Source organism: Phascolarctos cinereus, unplaced genomic scaffold, assembly GCF_003287225.1.
Source record: "Phascolarctos cinereus isolate Bilbo 61053 unplaced genomic scaffold, phaCin_HiC Scaffold_2;HRSCAF=192, whole genome shotgun sequence".
In the NCBI taxonomy this organism is placed as follows: Eukaryota; Metazoa; Chordata; class Mammalia; order Diprotodontia; family Phascolarctidae; genus Phascolarctos; species Phascolarctos cinereus.
Genome location: NW_027555625.1, coordinates 207462295 through 207482771, shown reverse-complemented (window position 1 = coordinate 207482771; position 20477 = coordinate 207462295). Strand labels below are relative to the sequence as shown.

Genomic DNA, 20477 nt, shown 5'->3' with positions numbered 1-20477 from the left:
AGAGATCAAATAATGTACTTTGATCTGCATTCACACTCCATAGTTCTTTTTCTGGATGTGGACAGCATTTTCTATCATGAGTCCTTAGAGTAAATCTTTGCATTGCTGAAAGGAGATGGGTCTGTCAAAGTCATCGCACATTGTAGCTGTTACTATGTACAATGTTTTCCCGGTTCTGCTCACTTCACTCAGTATCAGTTCATTTAAGTCTTTACAGATTTTTCTGAGGTCTGCCTGCTCACCATTTCTTATAGCATAATAGTATTCCATTACATTCATATATTCATTCTCTCTTCCAGAATCATCGAAATCCAGTGGCAAAACAAAAGTCAAGATAACTGGCAATGGCCCAGAATGCAGTGGATGAACTGAAGTCTTTGATATCTGACCAAGCACTAAGTGTTCAACAGTGCCTAATTCATCTGTCTTCATGGCCATTGCAACAAACTGTCCTCACCTGCCCATTCTGCCAGAAAAGTCTTCACATGCTTGGGGTAGACACCCCCTCCCACCTCACCAATGGGTTTGAAGCCTGTCAGTTACCCTCAACCTGGTTTAGCCTGTCTGCCAAGATGGTTTACCAGAGTTTGGCTACTGTGCAAGCTACATTTTCTTGGAGCCAAAGGTAGACAACAAAGGTGGATAAGCAACCCTGAAAAGGGCTCAGCAAGCCTTTACACCAGAGGTGCCAATCTTCCTTGAACATCCCATATACCCTGTTTGCATTAAGATGTATAATTGTGAGAAAACTTCTTGCATCAGTCTTTGGATCTGACTGGGTTTCTGGTCAGCATAATCCAGGTCTTTAGTTAAGAGTCTCTAAACAGCAGGTAGAGGTGGTCCAGCTTCCTAGTCATGCAGGACTAGGTTCAAACAATAAATAAGGTTTTCTCCCAATTCCCACAATTGAATAAAGTTTTCTCACAAGACAGAAGTTGGACTATACCCATAATTAAATAGAAAGGGAACTGAGCTAGCTGCAGAACTGAGTCTTGAGATAGAGTCAGTGTGGTTCACTCAGTTTCCACAATTAACTACTTGCTGTTCTAATCCCCTCAATTCTCTCAAATTCCCCCTTTTGATTCATGGGGGAATGGGAAGCCCACTCCCTCCATGGTAGCTTATATATAAGCCAAATCTATGAGGTTTTTTCATATATTCATAATCAGAATGATGTAAGTTAGGTAACAGATTAAACCACTTAGAGGGCTCACAGTGAAACAATTTTGAGAAGGGAGATTTATATGTCACAAAGGTAACCAAGAAAATAGCAGAAACATAAACACCATTTTTTAAAAAGCTAAAGCAATATAATAATGATCATCAATATTAACTAATATCGAGTCTCCTTGTATCCTAGTAACCCTCTCCCAATGTCCATTTAATCAGCACATTTTGAACCCCAGATGCTTCATGTGAGTCAACTGGTCCCTGGATATCTTCTTTTGGACATTCTGGAATAGACTTCATTGTCAGGGCAACTCTGAAAGGGGTTTTGCTTTTTTGATTCTAAATCATTTGTAGAAGTTCCTAGATAATTCTGCTAAAATCTACCATTAACAAGACTTAATACAATTTAGTACAATCTCTTAAATTTGGTTTTCCAAACCTGAAACTTCAGAGAATTTTATTTGCTGTTTCTTTCTTTACCTAAACCCTGCACTTGATATAACAATCTTGAAAAAAAATATTTTTCATAAGGGTCTAACACTTGTAAAATGTAGTGTTCTGTCTTTTAAAATGACTAGATATTTTAAAAATGCGAAAATAATTTTGCTTTCTTTACAATTATCAATATAATTTTATATGTAAAATCCTTAATCCAATTTTGAGAACTTATTACTAAAACATAATCAAAGCCTGAGTTTCCATGCTAGATACCTTTGGAAACCAGTCATAAACATAGGTATATGTTTCTTAGAGAAAATAATCAAATCCTGTTGCTTTCTCAAAATTTGCTATTCCACTTAATTAGAACTTTTACATTACATCTTTGTCTTATTACTTTATCTAACTTCCCCTTTGGGAGGATATCATCCATATATTATAATTTGACCACAAATACAGATTACAATTGTAACATTTTTTATACTTGCATCCTATTATAGTAATTCACAGATGGTCTAGTATCAATCAATTAATAGATTTAGTATTATATTTATAAAACTTCTACTTCTCATCTGCCCTGATTATAGAAACATGCTATGAAAGGAAAAGGAGGGACAGAGTTATAACAATATCATATATCATAACAGAGGAAAAAAGAAAACCTTTTGCTCTGTTGGTTCCAGACATGAGTCACATCTGATAGCCAATCACATAGTCACAAGGTATCAAAAGCCAGGCTCAGGATTAGCCAAGTGGGGAAATTTCCTGTTCCAAAAGGAAATACTATCATGGGGAAACTAAGACAAGAGAATCTTATCTTAGATCATGCCAAGGTCATCCCCTCAACTTTCCCGAGGGACAGCTATCCACTTACAGCAATTTGCAGATTGTAGCACATGCCATTTTTTACTATTGGCTTCATAACAATTCAGACAACCATTCCTGTAATCAAAACTCAAAACAAAATTATACTCCCAAGAGTTCTTACCTTAAATAACACAATTTCACTAACCCTAGCTTAGGGCTTGAATATTATTAATTTCCTCATGCTTCCCTAATAGTTACACTTCATTTATCCTTTATTTATAAATTAAAACTAACTACATTCTGGGGCTTCAGATATATAGCAAATACCTGAGAGCTGATTCATATTAATGAAGTTACATCTTTAAACCACCCTTTATATTTTCATAATTTTATAAGTCATAGCCAAAAATTTTCAAATGAAAACTCACTCTATCACAGTAAATTATCTGTTTTAAAATAAAATATACCCATTAAATATTTGATAATTTTCAAATATCTAAAAAATTTTATCACATTCTTTTAACAGATCAATTCATAATACAATTTCATCCAGATTTTTTTAAAAGTTGTTTTTTCTAACATTTCTGATAAAATTTAACAAATTTTATAAGATAATTTAGAAATACAATAATAACATGCACAATATCATGCATTTAAAACATGAAACAAAACTTATTAGCAGTCAGATGACATCAATTCAGCTAAATGCATTTCCAAGTGACCTTATATAGAAAATCATTACTTTTTATTACCTTTGGCATTTTATACTAATCCCATCTAAAGCCCAGTATGCAATTACATTAAATTAAGTAAATAATAATAACATGGTAAACAAAAATTTTATAAACCCCTGGCCAAAGCCACTCTATTTTGCTTAAAAAACATTGCATATGATACTTAGATAGTATAGTGGCATAGAGAAGACAAGCTAAGTCCATACAAGGCCATGATAGTTCCATCAGAATTATGAAGAACTTGACCCTAACACAAAGTCCCAATCTGGGAAGTAAGGGTAGAAGAATGAGTAAATTTTAAAAGGATAAAGAGCTATTATGATGTCAAGGAAGATCAAGACTCAAACTCTAAAGAGGAAAATTACTCCAAAACACCTACAAGTAAATCCTCACAAGATAAATTAAAATTCCTAGAAGAAGTGAAGCCAGATTCAAAAAAAAGTTAAAAATAATATTTAAAATGAAGTGAGAGTGCTAGAGGAAAGAATTGGAAAAGGAATACCTACCATGAAGTAGACTTGGAAAGAGAATTAACAGTTTAGCACAAGAGGTACAAAACCTTATCCAAGAAATAGAATCCCTGAAAATTAAAATGAACCACACAGAAATTAATGACTCTTTAAGATAACCAAAAAACATTAAAACAAAATCAAGGATTGAAAAAAGAAAATAAATTATTTCTAAAGATTGTCACTAAGATGTAATCATATTTAGGAACTTCCAATTAACCTTGGTCTAGCAAAACACTTCAATCAGCTGTGGACTTCTACGTAATTTATGCAGCCTTTTTGTTTATAATGTACTTCATAAGTATCTTAATCTGGTTTCAAGGGCTGGGAAAGGTACAGAATGAAGGTCTTGTCTCCAAGTCTCTATAAGAAAACTGCCCAAAGGGAGGTAGTAAAATAAATAAAGAGAAGTACTCTACTCACAATATTTATTCATTCAACAGGCTTTAATGTGTACATGTGTAAGGGACTGCAGTAGGCCTGGTAGGAGGGGCACAAAGATGAATACGTTATAGTATCTGTCCTTAAGGAATTTATAATCTATAAGGTAATATATATAATGATAAAAACTGACATTAATATAGTGCTTTTATAATATGAAATAATATACATTATTTCGCTTGACCTCCCAACAATCCTGTGATGTAGGTACTATAGTTATTACGTACAGATATAACTACAAAAATTATATGATGAGATAGAAATAAAATGTTATAGGAATTGAGAGGGAAAGATGAGTTCTATCTGGGTTGATCAGGGAAGACTTTGTTAGGAAGGTAGTATTTAATCTGGGCCTTGAGACAGTTCCATAAATAGAACAAGGGAAGGAATGGCATTCCAAGTGGAGGGGACAGCATGAACAAAAAGACTGAAGCACAAAAATACTAGTGTATTTGGGGAAGCATAAGGAAACCAGTATGGCTGGAATACAGGGTTTGTGTCAGGAAGTAATGGGAGATCAAGCTGGACAGGTAGGATGGAACCAAATTGTAGAAGGCTTTTAATGCCTGCCTGAGTTTGGACTTGGTAGATGGAGTGTGGTGCAGCGGGAAAAAAAAAACCCAGACTATGTAAGAGTCAAATATCCATGGTTTTTTGAGTCTCAGTTTTGTTACTAATGAAGTGTATGACCGCGTCACTTCCAAATCACTTCCCTTTTCTTCACCTCTACATTATCATCTGTAAAATTAGAGGATGGAAATTTCTAATTTTCCTCCTAATCTTGACAGAATATTAATTTATAACTTTATTCAGTAGGCAATAGAGAATAACTGAAGGGTTTTGAGAAGGCAAGTAAAGCGATCAGATGTATGTGGCATCTGAACAAGAGTCTGAACAAAATGGACATGAGGTAAGGACAGCAGCCGAGGCTACAGTTAGTGGGCTCCCACAATAATCCAAGCAAGAAATAATGAGGGCCTAGACTAGGGTAATGACAATGGAAAAGGAAATGAGGACACTGAGCCATAAACATTCCTTTTCCTAATCCCTGTCAGATTTAAGACTGAAGAAGTTTCCTGAGGGAGGAAAGAAATGAAAACTTCCTCTTCAACCCCTAATCTTATTCAGGTGTGATAGCCCTTGCTTAGGAGGTCTGAAAAGGAATAATTTGATTCAGAAAAACAAACATGTTTGGGGTTTATTTGCTGTGTTTAGGGTTACATAGCAAATACTATACCTATGAGCCACCAGTTTTGGTAGCTAAACATTATTCTTGATAGCCAAGGCTACTGAGGTTCACTCTACCTTAACTACTGATTACATTTCATATCAGTAACACCACAATGTGGCTTCTTCAAGAACAGTGTACTCCTTCTCCTTGGCTCATGTTCAGCTTTTTGTTCATTTCTCTACAGGATCTGAGATGAAATAAAGTCAGTAATTAAGGTAAATATACTGTTATTCAAGGAGCCATAAACATTGCACAGCAGTGGAGGAGGGTTAGTATAAATAATTCTGAACTTGGAATCAAGAAAGATCTGAAACTGAATTCTATTTCTGACATTTATAAGCTATGTGATCCTAGACAAATCACTGTATGTTTCTGAGCTTCCATTTGCCCATCTGTAAAACAGCAGAAGTGCTATTTTACATGGGATGGTTGTGTGAAAGATACCTTGTAAATATTAAAGTATTATGGAATCGGGAATTTTTATTACTACAGCAGTCTTATCTTCTGAAGAATGTAGATGGCTTCCTTTAAACCTACTTTGTTATCCTACCATGTAGGTTCACTATGTGACAATGAAGTCATACAGGATAATAATTCAGTCTTTATATTTACTTTAGTAATAAAGGCACTTATACTTCACAAGCTCTAGCTTTATGCCCAAGGTCTTTGCAAGTTTAATCTTTTGGAGATTTTTCTTTGGATTCAAGACATTTAGAAGAGTTCTTGTGTGCAAAGTTATATATTCAAGCCATAAGCTAACTGCAAAATCATTCCATGCTCAGTTGTCCAGGCAACTGACTATTCCATGTTACTGGAGAATACCTCCATTGTAGACTGCTGTCTACAATAGTGTAAAAACTGTTTAAAAGATAGTTTTGGGCAGTTTTAAAACTAGCACTAAACATCTTTTCTTTCCTTGACAAGTATGATATTCAAACTGGAAGTCATCACCAATGACATAACATATAAAACACATTTTGCAACCTTCAAGTGCTACAGAAATGTCAGTATAGCGTAGCAAAGACAGCCTCAGAGCCAGCAAGACCTGAGATCAAGTCCTGCCTCTGACATACAACGGCTGTGCGACCCTGAACAAATCATTTAACCTCTCAGTGTTCTTCTCCAAGAGTTTAAGACTATAAGTTGCAGAGAAGGTACCAACCTACATTAGGAGAGGTAATTTCCTCATTTGGGAGTTCCCTATAATGAAATCACAGGTTCAGTCCTTATCCCTGTTATCATCATTACCATCATTATCCTCCCCTCTACACACACATACAGCCATAAACTGTCTTCAGCACTATCAAAAATTAAATGAAAACCTCCACTGTCTATCAGATTATATTCCAGGACAGGTGGCACTGACCAAGGCAAACACATGATGGCCATACTGCATATACTCCAATTTTAAAAGTACAGGGACATGACATTGAAATTATGTCCTAGAAAAATAACAAAGTATGTTTAGCAGAATAGTGAATGAAAAGAGCTGTGGGAGTTGCATGCTTAGATTGGGTGGGGAAGGAAAGTACCTTTCTTCTGGTTAATCTGGAAAGGCAGAATGGAAGAGGTAGTATTTCAGTGATGAAAGGAAATGAATTTGGCAAAGTAGGGGGAGGTTACACCAAGGAGAGGGTGCATCTTAGAAGAACATTTGGATTTGGGAATGAGTTGACTGAGCAAAAGAGTTGGATCAATTTGCTTGGAAGGAGTAATGGGATTGGTCAGTGGTATGGAGGGAAAGCAAAACAAATGAGGAAATTGAGGGGAAGAGAAGAGTTGATTCCCTACTGAAAAAAGACTGGAAGCCCAGAAGCAAGTCAAGTGGTGGAGATAAAGCTCAGCATAAATTCCAACAATCAAAAAAACAGATGATACATTCATGAATAGTTGTATTAACTATATGTTTGTGATAGTTGTTCATTGATTCATTGATCAAACTCTGTAGATTAGGCTTTCATCTTCCACGACTTCTTAGGAGACTTCTGGCTGTCTTCTTTTACTTGGAAGAAGCCCACAGGGCACATCAATTTTCAGCACTTTTGTGGGGAGTCAAAAGCCTAATCTATAAACAAGGAAACCAGAATGGTTAAATTTCTAATTCAGGTGCCTTTTTCATCTACTTTTAGTCATGACATCAGCATTTTCTTTCTGCTTTCTTCTTGGGACTCTTCATTTGAATCAATGCTGTCTATTATCTTAGGCTGTCCCATTAATTTTATAGCTGACCTTTTCTGAGTTTTATCAACCATTTACCTCTTAATAGGGACAATCCAGTGGTATAAATCCATGGGTGAGTTTTGGTTGCTTGTAAGCCTTCTTATAATTTGCTGGTCCTGATGTTTGTTCTGTCTTCAACACGTCACTTGTTTTGAGTTATCTAGAGGTTCCTGGCCCGGTCACAGTTGTGGTATAATAGAACAAATACTGGCTTTGGAATCAGAAAACCTAGGTTTAAATCCCACTACCTCTATGGCATTGAGCACTTCCCCTGTCTGGACCTATTTCCTTTTCTGTAAATTTAAGGCATTGGACCAGAGTCTAAAACCTCTTCCAGCTCTTAACCCAGTGAAGTGTCAACTAAGTAGCTCCAACTCTCTTCTGCTGTACTTGTTTTTTTAAACATTTCCCCAGGGGAAGAGGAGTTGGCTCACAGTTCCCATTTCCTCTCAATGCATTAAGGTCTTATTCCCCTACCTTTTTTTTCCTGTCCTATTCTAGTCATCTGATCTTCATGTATCAGTCTTGGTTTGTATTTGTCAGTCTATAGCTCTCTCATCCATTGGTCTATATTCCTGGTTGCTCGGTCAGTTAACACCTGCCTTTGCCCATACTGTTCCTATATTTTAGTATCTTAACAATCTGAAGTTAAAAGACCTGAGTTTCAATTCTACCTCCAATACTTATGTGTGTTCTCATGGGCAAGTACTTAACCTCTTTGAGCCTCATCTGTAAAATAGAGATAATAATACTTTTACTTCTTATTTCACAAGGTTCCTGTGAAGGTTCTCTACAAAAATAAGCTATCTTTATTATTTGTATTCTTGTTCTCTTTTCTCCCTTCCTCTCTGCCTTTTCAAGACCAGCTAGACAGGGAAATTATGACATTTGATCATAATATGATACCTGACCTTCAGGACCTCATACTCTGGTAAGGAGATAAGGCAAAAATACATATAATTCTAATACATAATTTTACCATTAACTGTATTTTTAAAAAAGTGCTATGTGAGGTCCACACAGAAAGTCATTACCAATCCCAAGGGGCCCAGGGTAGGGTTCACAGAACAGAGTGCATAATATGATGTCATTAATCTTCTACTGTCACTTAACCAGCCCCCAACTTCCTTTTCAGAGGTACCACAGTCAATATCTTTGTGGTAATTTTGGTACTTGCTATGCCATGATTTCAATGTAATGCATGTGGTTTTTAAAATCTGGTTTGGTTATTCTCCTTACTCTGGTATATATTTCTCCCTTCATTAGAAAGAAAGGATTTAAGATGGCTAAGTTAATCATACACTGAGTCCCACTCCATTCTATCAACCTACATCCACATTGGTAATTTTGGTCTCTACAAAATATAGACTATTGCTATTCCCCTTTTGATCAAGGTTCATGAAACAGAGGTAGGTAAAACAATATTGTAAACAGCATCCCTACAGATTGTTTAGCAGGGGAGACATTAACAAGGTCACAAGCAGATATGCTTTCCACACATAACCAGATAGCCAATTCTATCATTACGGGAAAGGAGATGCTGTATAAATAGTCCCAGTAGCCCCCTTCTTATAGTATAGCTGCTCTTACTTCCACTCCCTCCCCTGGGCAAATCAACTAAAAGTCAGAGATTAAAAATCAGAAAAAGATGTAGATCTTCACTGTTTACTTGTTAATTACTTTGGATCATTCCCCTTGGACTGCAGATGAGTTTGGGGTATTATTATAAGCAACTGCTGGGCATTTGGCAACTAAATGTTCACTCAGAGCTGTGAGCCCAGGGAATTTGCATTAATGCTAGCTATCTTGGAATTTCTTTTATAACTATCCATTGTTGTGAATTCTCTGTTTCCCTGAGAGCATATGCCACTAGGTATGGACTCTAGGGCAGAATGTACTAAGTGTGTGTACTCTTAGAGGGCAGAATCCCTCGGTGCAATAGGGTCCACCTGTTTTGTATGATCTGTGGATGAGGCTGAACTGTGGGGGGAGGGGGAGGAGGAAGGAGAGGGAGAGGGTTGCCTAACTGAAGCTGACAATGGAAGCTCACTATAAAATAAGGGTTAAGGCAATGCAAATGGCCAGAGAATCCACTAATAGATGGGCTGGGACTATTCCTGAGGTTTCTCTTGAGAGCTGAGCTGAGGAAGTGAACTTTCCTTCACAATAAATTCCTTTGTCTCTAAAAATAACTTGAGGATTACTCTTTTAAAATTAAAAGTAATATGATGGCAAATAACTTCTCATTAAAGTTTTCTTTTATTGTAATGACTTATACTTTGTTTCCACTACTATTTTTGCAGGAATCCATAATACCCTGTGCTAAATGTTTCAAGTGTTAAAAGATAAACAATAATGAATGTGTTGGCTTAAATCTGTGTTGGGCTCTAGTTTCCAAAATAAGCTAAGAGTCACTAGAAAAATTCACTCTTACTAGATAATCAGATTGTTCCTTAAAATAACCCCACCCCATATAATTTGATAACTCATCCAAATTCAGATTTTCTATACACAAGCTAATTAAATATAGTACTTAATGCAACCTTTGAAGAAATGATTCCCAAACTCAGCTTCTGACCTAAGTTACACTAGGGTTAGATCAAGGAGGGAACTAAACACTACTTACCAGAAGTCTTCATGGTAAAAACAGATGTCCCCTGGACCATCTCAATGGCCTTAGGGATCCCTGTGTGGAGAGCACAGGCTGAGTCAGAGGACTCCCAGATGCTTCCCATGCAGATCTAGGGTGACAAGAAAAGATTCTTGGTCATCTTTGGGTAAGACTAAATAGTATCAAAGGTTCCTTTTAATTGAGATTATGTGAAATACTGCTAAAAATGCATAATCATCAAAGTATTTAACAAATACTGAGGATCTACTATGTCAAAAGTTCTGTGCTAGATACCATGAGACAACCCAGAACATACAAAACATAGTCCCTGCCCTCAAGGAACTCATTAAATGGGACAAATTTTTTTAAAAAGTGACAACCTGTTCCTCTGGAAAGATTGCATTTTATCAATTACAGAGCACACCTTATATTCTTAACCTACAAATTACTGATGTTGAAACTGTCATTGTTTACTGTTCTGAGCAAGAGGGAAAGACGAAAACATAGCAATGTTATTATATAAGAGGTGGGTCTCAGTCCCTCCTGGAACCCTACCTAGGCAATTTCAGGTTTAAAAATGGTTTATTTAAAAATTAAATTGGTCACTGGTTACCCACTCCTTTTTGACAAATTTTGCTGGTGGATCTGAGTGCAATGTAGATATTGCCTGTACAATGGCCCTGTCTCTCTCAGTTCCCTAGAATCTCCCTCAATGTTAGATACCCATTTTTAACATTCAGAACTTATCTGGGAAATGACTGTTGTAAAATATACTTGTAGTTTAAGTCCTAATATCCCAGAAGGAGATAGTACATTTCATATAAACCCTTAGAAGAGCTTAGTAGTTCTCATCTACATTGTACTTTGAGAATCTGAGGCAATTTCATTTATATTCCATCATTTGATCTGTACAACAACCCCATGAGTTATGTAACAATAGTATTATTGTCCCCATTTTACAGATGAGGTAATTAAGGTTTGCTTAAGCTCACAAAACTAGTAAGTAGTAGAAATGAAACTCAAACCTGTATCTTCCCACTCCAAATTCAATGTGCTACTGCTACATCATCAGTAAAACCGAAGGATAGTTTTTATATATACAGGTGTGCTACAGAAAGGACTGCTATCACACAAATCTCTGTCATACTTAGTCAGTGGTCTTTTCTGTTCAGAAATCTTCAGTGGCTCCCCATTGTCAATATAAAACAAAAACTTCTTAGCTTGGTATTTGAAGCCCTTTACAATCAGGCTCCCAAAGAGATAAGTGGTATATAGCAAAGAGGAAAAAATATTGGATTGGGAATCAAAAGGCTGGAGTTTGAATTCTAATATTTCTGCCCCCTTACTACTTGTATAGCCTGGAACAAATCACACAACCTTCCTAGAATTTAGTTTCCTCATCTGTGCTAGACTCTAGAAGAGGTTAAACTAAATGACCTTTGAGATCCCTTCCAACATCACTTTTATGACTTCCTTTTCATTTTTATTTCGTTCTGCTCATGTCTATTCACTCCGTTCTAGCCAAATTGTACCACTGAGTGTTTCTAATTCTTCATCTGCTCTCTTCAGCATTCAAGCAAAGTATCCTCAGTACCTGGGAACATACTTCTTCTATGTCTCCATGCACTGAAATTCTTCTTTCATACATACCTGATCTCTCAGCTGAAAATCACTTTTGTCAGCTTCAGCTTTTATTTTCTCTGGACCTCTGTTCCATTCGTTTCATCACACTCTTTCTAGTTGTTGTTGTTGTTGCTATTTATCTACATGTCTTATCCCCACTATTAGGCTATAAGCTTCTTCAGGCCAATGATCATGCTGTTTTTCATTTTTGTATATCCAGCACCTATAATAATGGACTACATATAGTATGTAATGTTTTTCTAATTGAATTTCCTCACCAGCAGCAACTTTCAATTCAGTTCAAGTACTTACAAGAATTATATCATTGTATTTATTGCTGCCTTCTCAAAAGCTTATGATAGCTCCCAAAAACTTTTAGAAATATATTTAAGTTTCTAATCACAGGCCTAAAGGTCCTGAACCACTGGATTCTGTTTTACCTAAATTGCCATCTTCAAATATTCCCTAACTGCTTTTGGGACCCAATTCATTTCTACCACACACGGACAAAAAAAAAAAGACAAAAACTGATAGTGTGTCACAGCTATAAGCAACCTCTGACCTCTCATTTTACAGAGTATTAAACTGATGGGCAGGGATGAGAAAGAAGCATTGCGATACCGGTGAGAGAGGATGGATTTGGAGTTAGATCTGAATTGAAACCCAGGCCTTCCTCTTATTACTTGTGAGACTTTGGACTATTCACAACCTGTTAGGTTCCTTTCAGCTCAAAGTTTAAGATCTCATGCAATTATGATCCTAAGTGACTTATCAAAATTTTGGTCAAATAAAATGGCCATTTCGCTCATGAGTCATCCTCTATTACCCATCTCCCTAAATATTTTTTTCTTTTCTATCAAAACACATTTCCTTCCCCAACTCCTTTAGAACAATGCCCAAGATCCACCTTTACAAAGAAGCATGCCTAATTCTCACATTTTACAGTTTTCCCAGGCATACTAGCAGCCCCTTTGTATGATTCATTATCACCTTCATCAAGTAACCGGATGTTAGTGTTTCTGTTGTTTGAGCTTTGGTTTTCTGGGAGCTTTTGGTACAGAGTAATCATTCCTTCTAAACAATAAGCATTTACTGACTGTTTACTACATGCTTAATACTGATAGGAATAGAAAGAAGCATAAGATATGGGTCTAACCTTCAAGAAGTCTATGGCTCATTTGGGAAGATTATTAACCCTTGTCAAAAATCACTATAAAACAACACAAATGCCCTCCTTTAAACAAGGAATTTACTACTGGAGTGTAGTGGAGTGTGACTTGGTCTGGGATGAGGAAACCTGCATACTAATTCTGGACTCTGCCATTAACTACCTGTGTGACCTTAGGCAAATCACTTCCCTTCCCTGGGCCTTAAATTCCTCCTTGTAAAATAAGATGGTCTACAAGGACCCTTCTAGTTCTGACATAGGATGGCCCTTCCTCTTTATTAAGAGTGTGGAAAGCACTAGCTTATATTTACAGAGCTGCAGCTAATACTTAGAAAGGACCAAAGGAGTGTTGCAAATCATAGTGACCCGACAGAGGTCTGCCTTGCTCCCACCACCCTTCTCCAAAGTTTTGACAATGATCAATCCCCAGTATCACTTAGAAGAATACAATTGGAGCCTGGCCTTTACATGCTAGAGAATGTTGTGGAAGGGTTTCCTGCACCAATCCTGGATGTGAAGGGACAACAGCTGATCTGAGTCCCCTACTACCCTGAGTTACTGTGCCACATAACTCTTACCCCAGCATCACCTCCCTCTGCAGTCAGTAACAAGATCTTGGATTTAAGGGAAGAAACATTTATTAAGCACCTACTATTTGCCAGGCTCTGTGATAAGTGCTTTAAGACTATTATCTTAGCCGATCCTAACAGTTCTCTAGGTGCTATCCCATTTTACAGCCAAGGAAACTGGAACAGTCAGAGGTTAAGTGACTTGATTGTAAATGTAGTTAATGTATACAGCTTGTAAATGTCTGAGGCCATATTTACACCTAGAATGGTCATCTAATCCACCTTCTACAGACGGAGAAACTAAGGCCCAGAGAGGTTGAAATGACTTTGTCCAAGCTCACACAGGCAGTAAATAAATAGTAGAGCTCATACTGGAAGCCAGGTCCCCTGCTTCCAAACTTGGTGCTTTCTTTCCACTGCCCCTGTGTTCAACCCTCAGTGTTCAAGCTGTCCTCCCTCGGGCAGCCAGCCCCAGGGGGACCCAACCAGCTAATGAGGTGGTCATTCTCGCCTCGGTCAGTTTGTCAGACAGTGGGTAGGCTGGTCCACCACGCCTTCGTCACTAGGTCAGTCCTCAGCAAAGCAAGCGCGACCACTTCTAGGAGGTCAACCTGCGCTCCCACCGCCTAACAGGCCCGGGCTCCAGGCTCCCGGCTCCCAGGACTAGGAACCAGTCTCGGGAGGGGAGGAGGAAGCCAGTCTCACGTGGGGGCGGGGAGGAGGCGGGAGGGGTCGAGTCTCTACGTAGGAGCAAACGCCGACACCCCGCCCCCCATACTCAGGTAAACGTGGCCCGAGCAAGCGTCTACCTCTAACGAGACAGGCAGATCCTTCTAAAGAGGAGCGCCCCTCTCGCGAATTAAGGTTCACTCCCGTTAATGAGGCCCAAAGGCCTGTGTCCAGCCTCAGTCCCGCTTACCCCAGCGTAGGAGGGGAGCACATCTTAAGTACGAAGGGAAACCTCCCGAGCTCCCTTGAGGTTCAAGCCCAAGCTCCGCCCTCGGCGGTGCGAGTTGAGCAAGACTAAGACCCCCTCCCTCCCGAGAATGAGGTGGGCAGGCCCAAGCTCCGCACACTTCCCAAAGTGAGTTGGACAGCACTTCCCCCCTTCCGCGAAAGTGATGGACCTGCCCGAGCTCCGCCCTCTCCCAGGGGGATGAAGGACTTGGGAGGACACCCCTTTCACCACCCCACCCAACCCCGGCCGCTTCGCTCCCTCCTACTAGTAGTTTGGGATACCCGGCTTGGTCTCAACTCCAGAGAGAAAGGGGCGGAGTTTTGGAGGAAGCCTGTGATACGCTGTCGGGCGCACGCGGAAGGCGGGGCAGTCGCGGAATGATGACGCCCTGCTCTCGGATCCGTTAAAAGAGCCTGAGGGGGGGAGCCGGCCCCCACCTTACCTCCTCAACTGATTGCTCATGGCGCAGCCGGGGTACTGCCTAGTTCACCTCGCGCTCCTTCCGTTGTTTTCCTGCCCGTGAGCCAGCGAACGAAGGAGTGCGCGTGAAGAGGGACGGCTGGAGCTCCGGTGCAGGACGCGTTGGGGGGACACTGAGGCTGCGACGGCGGCGGCCCCCAGGAGACGGGGTAGAGAAGGGGCAGGCAGCGCGGGCAGCAGGATGGCGGAGGGCAGCGCAGTGTCGGACCCTCAGCACGCCGCCCGGCTTCTCCGCGCTCTAAGCTCGTTCCGAGAGGAGGCCCGCTTCTGCGACGCGCACCTGGTGCTGGAGGGCGAGGAGATCCCGGTGCAGAAGAACATCCTGGCGGCCGCCTCGCCCTACATCCGGTGAGCCCGTCACCGTCCGTCCGAGCCTGGGCCTGGGTGGGGCGCAGCCCGAGGGGTGTCAACACTTCCCCAGGGCAGGACGGCCCCAGACCTGGGCTGCCTCCTTGGAAGCTGCCCTTGGACAGCACCCTTCTCCTCCCACGGGCCACCCCCTTCTCGGCTCTAGGGGCCACTTGTTAGGGGTGAGCCCCCCCCTCCCCGGGGCTCGCAGGGCGGGGGAGAGGCGGGGAGGGCGGGGTCCCCCACTTAAGAATCCACATACAAACAAACCGCTTCTTCGGGACTTAGAGGAAATGCACCTTTGAGCTGTTCTGTCTAGTTTGTTACTGTGGGTGTAGACAAGCAGTCGGCCCCAACATTGCTTTTCTTCCCATCCCCTTTATGAGATACTCAGATTTACTAGCGTTTGTGTTACGGAGACATACTAGAAGTGAGAGTTAATAAAGTAGAAAAAACTTGTATTGTATGCAGTTACAATCCCCAGGAGCCATTACGCGCTGGTGACTAAATGAACATTTTAAAACTCTTCCTTAAAACAAAGTTTAACCTGATTTACCAGCTCAACAAAACTGGCTAATTAAAGATAGATGCAACTGTTTACACAAGGTTATTACCGCCATCCCCCCCTCCCCTTATCTTTTCTTACATCAACTTTGCTGCCCTTACTCGGTTGTTTTGACAAACTAAAACGCTGAAAGCAGCATTTAGGAAAATAAATTGTCCAATTAGCCAATTAAATATTGGTTAATAGATGGAAATTTTCATTTTATAGTGACAAAGCAGGAAAGCAAAATCATGTCCTGTCCTTATTGCACTGTCATACCACTGTTACTTTTATAATCTTTAAAGTAGAGAGTTTTTTATTGACTGGAATCTACCTATATGACTAATGTTAACTTACTGGAACTTCTCTTAATTGTTTGCCTTGAGTAGAGTTTGTAAGCCTAGGATAGGTAAATAGCATGACATAGGGTTGGAAAGATAGGGCAACAATAGACTGTGTACGACCTTGAATGCCAGGAGACTTGATTTTACTGATATGAAAGCTTCCTGAAGGTAGATAGTTAAGAAACCTGAAATACACATTTCAAATTTGAGTTATTAAGGACTATTTAACTTGATATCTGTTATTCCGTGATAGTAAGGTATTAAGCAACTGTATTTTTGTTTTATTATTGTTGTACTTCACTAAGTGGTGAAAGATATACTCATCTTTTTGACACTAGAACTAAATATGGTCAGGAAGTACTTTAGCACAGCTCTTGTGTGCTGGTATTACTTTGCTCTTAAGCTTAGAATGTAGTAGCAGAGTAATCTATCCAGTTGATGTGGATGTATAAAGGTTATTTTCCAATTTGTTGGACAACTTCTTAGCTAAATCATCTATATGCATGGCATCATTAATTTAGTGGCAGAAGGGACCTTGAATGCCATCTAGTACAGACCCTCATTTTACAGAGGTGAAATTCACTAAAAGCCAAAGAAGGACAAGAAATAGAATCTGGATTCAGACTCATTTGCTAATTCCAAAGGGTTCCTTCAACTCTTATTTTGCTACCCTAATTAATTCTTAAAGCATTCACTTGATAGTTTTTTGTTTGTTTTAAACTCCTATATGATTGGTACTTTTAGGTCTATAATAAAACATCTTTTCAGTATCAACTTTTTCTCAGTGCTAGAATGTTCAAATATTCTTGGGGTTTTTTTTTTCAAATCATCTTATGATTTCAAAACTACTTTACATAAAGCACTATTTTATCAGGTACCTTAAATAACCCAAATAACAAAATAACAACAACAAAAAAAACTTCTTGAACATTCTTATGATTCTGAGTAACTAAATATCTTAATTTAAAAATAAAAGAACTTGTTAAGCTTTTTTTAAACAAATGTCAAATTCCATATAGTTAGCATCATTCATGTCCTGGAAGTTGGTATAGCTGTATTATTTTTTTTCCTTGAATGAGGATTGTAGTGTCATGTTTTTCTCAGTGATCTACAAATAGCTTAACTTCACATTTCAGCTTGGGCTAACTTTCATAACTGTCATGAACTATCCAGACCTCTTACTGATAAAAGCAACATAGTGTTATACTCAGCACTGCCATACAACATTTTCTGTACACATCAATTTCTCATAGTGGCTGGTGGAACTGATTAACAGTGCTGTAGGCTAAGCTCCCATACAGTACAATTTAGGATTATAAATCTAAAGCTGGAAGGTAACTTAGAGATAGTCTTATTACACAAGATCACAGATCCAAAGCTGGAAGGGACCTCAAGGGCCAACTAGTCCAGCCCCCTCATTTTGCGGGTAAGGAAACTGAAGCCAAAGAGATTAAGTGAACCCAAGGTCACAGAGTAAATTACAGAATCCCAATTTAAACCTTGGACCTCTGACCCCACTCTGTGTGGTCTTGCCTTGACTCCCTATGCCAGAATGTTTTGGTTTTTTTTTTTTTCAAACCTTCATACAGGAAAGCTAACAGGACTAGAATGGTGAAAATGGGGCAGTTTGGTGACATCAGATAGACAACTGGCTTGGAGTCAGGAAGACCTGATCTCAAATCTGGTCTCAGTGATCCTGGGCAAGTCACTTAACCTCTGTTTGCCTCAGTTTCTTCATCTGTAAAACTGGGATAATAATAGCACCTACCTTCCAGGGTTGTTGTGAGAATCAAATGAGATAATAATTGTAAAGCACTTAGTACAGTGCCTGACACATAACAGGCACTATATAAATGTTAGCTATTATTAATTATTATTGTATCAAAATTCTCTTGTAGCACTTTATCTTTCCTGATGATATCTTCAAATCTGTCATGAAAGAAAAATAAGCAGAGAAAAAACTCAGAAAGACTAAATTTAACTTTAAAAAAATGATTAGTATGCATTTGTGTGGCATTTCTACTTTTGTGGTTTGGGCTAGTACATGTCATAAAGCCTTAAAATATAAAATGCAAGAAGGCAATAGACTATTTTGCAATCTAAATAGCATATTATACATTCTCAGGAAATATAGCATACTAGTTTCAAAGTGGTGTGTGTGTGTGATTGGAGTAGGATGCTTTTTCTTCCAAGATGATGGATGGTAATAAAGATTTTCAGTTTTTATAGTGTTTGTCTTTGAACTTCAAGAGGGCTTTAACCTTACATTTTCATAATAAATTTAAGCATAGCTGACATTATAAGTTAATTATGAAATTACCTTAAATTGAATGGGCCACAGGGTTATTTCCCTAAATGATAAGACATTTTTCCTTTCCCATTAGGTCAGAAGAGTGCTTTACTGAGTCATTGTAGCCAGAATGAGGCCTTGACTTCTGTTTTGTCTGTTTTTCTCTATCAAGGAGAATGATGCCAAGATTAAACCAGAGAGAACAGAATGGATCGAGAGAATTTAAAACCAATATAAATATGACTACAAGTAAAAGAGTTCCTCATCCTAAATTCATTCATTTATCAGTGAATTTTAGCAACTTCTGTATGCTGAGCACTGTTCTAGGTGCTGGAGAAAATAAAAGAAAGTTAAGATAATGTAGTGCACATGTACATGCCATCTTGGAGTTTATACAGTATATTTGTGCCATAAAACACATGGATAAGTAATACCTAAGTATATTAGAAGGGTGGGAAACAGTACTAGATGAGATTGAAGGGGAAAGATCAGACCCAGGAGACCAGAAAAGGCTTTATGGAATAGGTATAAGAAATGACATAAGCAAAGACAGAATAGCAAAAAAAATAGTCTGATTTGGATGAGTCATGTGGTGAACTAGAATAATTTGGGATAAAGCTGGAAAGGTAGCTGGTGCTTGGAAAGGTAGAGTGCTTTGAACGATATACAAAGGAATCTGAACTTCTGCAGCCAAAGGAGCCCCTAAAGATTTTTGATCAGAAGAGTAATAAAACCAGGTCTCTCCATGAAAAAGATTTTTCTGAAAGAATAAAGGACAGATTGGAGTAGAAGACAGAAGACTTATACTGGTTTGAATGCATGGGAATAACAAGACGGCTATGGATATTTGAGATATTACAAGTGAAATTAACAGGCCTTGGCCAACCCAGGCAAACTGGATTTGGGAACAGAGATCAAACATAACATGCATACAAGCAAAAATATGGAAGTTATAGTCAACTCAAGGGGAAGGTTTAGCTTGGTTTGGAGATTTTTTTTTTTGGCTAGGTGATGGGATTAAGTGACTTGCCTAGAGTCACATTGTTAGTAAGAGTAATGTATCTGAGGCCTGATTTGAACTCAGCTCCTCCTGACTCTAGGGCTGGTGCTCTATCCACTGTGCCACCTAGCTGCCCCTTGGTTTGGAGATTCTTAACCTCTTTGTGTGTCATCAACCTCTTAGCAGTCTACTGAAACCTATGGACCTCTTTTTAGAAAGTCTTTAAGTGCATAAAATAAGCTATATTGGATTAAAAGGAAACCAATTATATTGAAATACAATTTTATACATATCTGTCTATATGTATATAGACGCAGAGTTCATAGGCACTATGACAACCCTATATGTAGGAGGATATATATATATATATTTGAAGCTCAAAAGTAAGGACTAAAGATAAGGTTTGTGAGTCTTCATAGTGGTGTGGTGGCAGTTGAAGCTGTGAAATTGAATGGGCTTGTCTTTGCCCTCTTTCTCCCATCTACAAGCTGGATAACCAACCACTTGTCTGTGATATAAAGTGATTTATACTAAAAGTAAGGGTTGGACTATGTAGTATTTAATATTTCTTCCAACTCAATTCTGTGACTAGATGATCTGAGAACATGATAGCACAAAATTGACTAACAGAGTTGATATCCAAAATAAGTAAGATATTAATGTACCCTACCTACCTGCCCTTGATGAATTCAAGCCACCTAGCCTAGTTGAACTATACTCTCAGTTTCTGAAAAGCTGGCAGATATGATTGGTGAGCCATTGTGATAATTGAAAGATCACGGGAAATAGAGAATATTGGTGAAGAACAAATATCTTGATTTTTTTTTTTAAATGAAGAGAAGAGAATCTACAAGTTCGTCTAGAGAGGTTGACTTAGATTCCTGGGAAAATTCTAGAATAAATCATTAAAGAGATAGTTCATGAACTCCTTAAAAAGGAAGTAGTGATTACAAAGATCTAGTGTGTGGTTGTCAAGGACATGCCAGAGTAAC

The 20477-nt window shown here is 38.7% G+C and overlaps 1 protein-coding gene and 1 long non-coding RNA gene across 2 annotated transcripts in view; one reads left to right on the top strand and one right to left on the bottom strand.

The window, feature by feature from the left end:
* On the bottom strand, window positions 1-14941 carry LOC110212628 (uncharacterized). Its single transcript, XR_002325727.2, has 4 exons — window positions 14922-14941; window positions 14761-14872; window positions 10177-10291; window positions 1-7395 (listed from the first exon to the last, which is right to left on the bottom strand). It is a non-coding gene; the product is annotated as an uncharacterized LOC110212628 (long non-coding RNA).
* GAN (gigaxonin) overlaps window positions 14886-20477 on the top strand; it is a 76280-nt gene continuing 70688 nt past the window's right edge. The window contains exon 1 of the mRNA XM_020992643.2: window positions 14886-15307. Within this exon, the coding sequence (XP_020848302.1) occupies window positions 15141-15307 (167 nt within the window). The 5' untranslated portion in view covers window positions 14886-15140. The remainder of the gene's footprint in view (window positions 15308-20477) is intronic.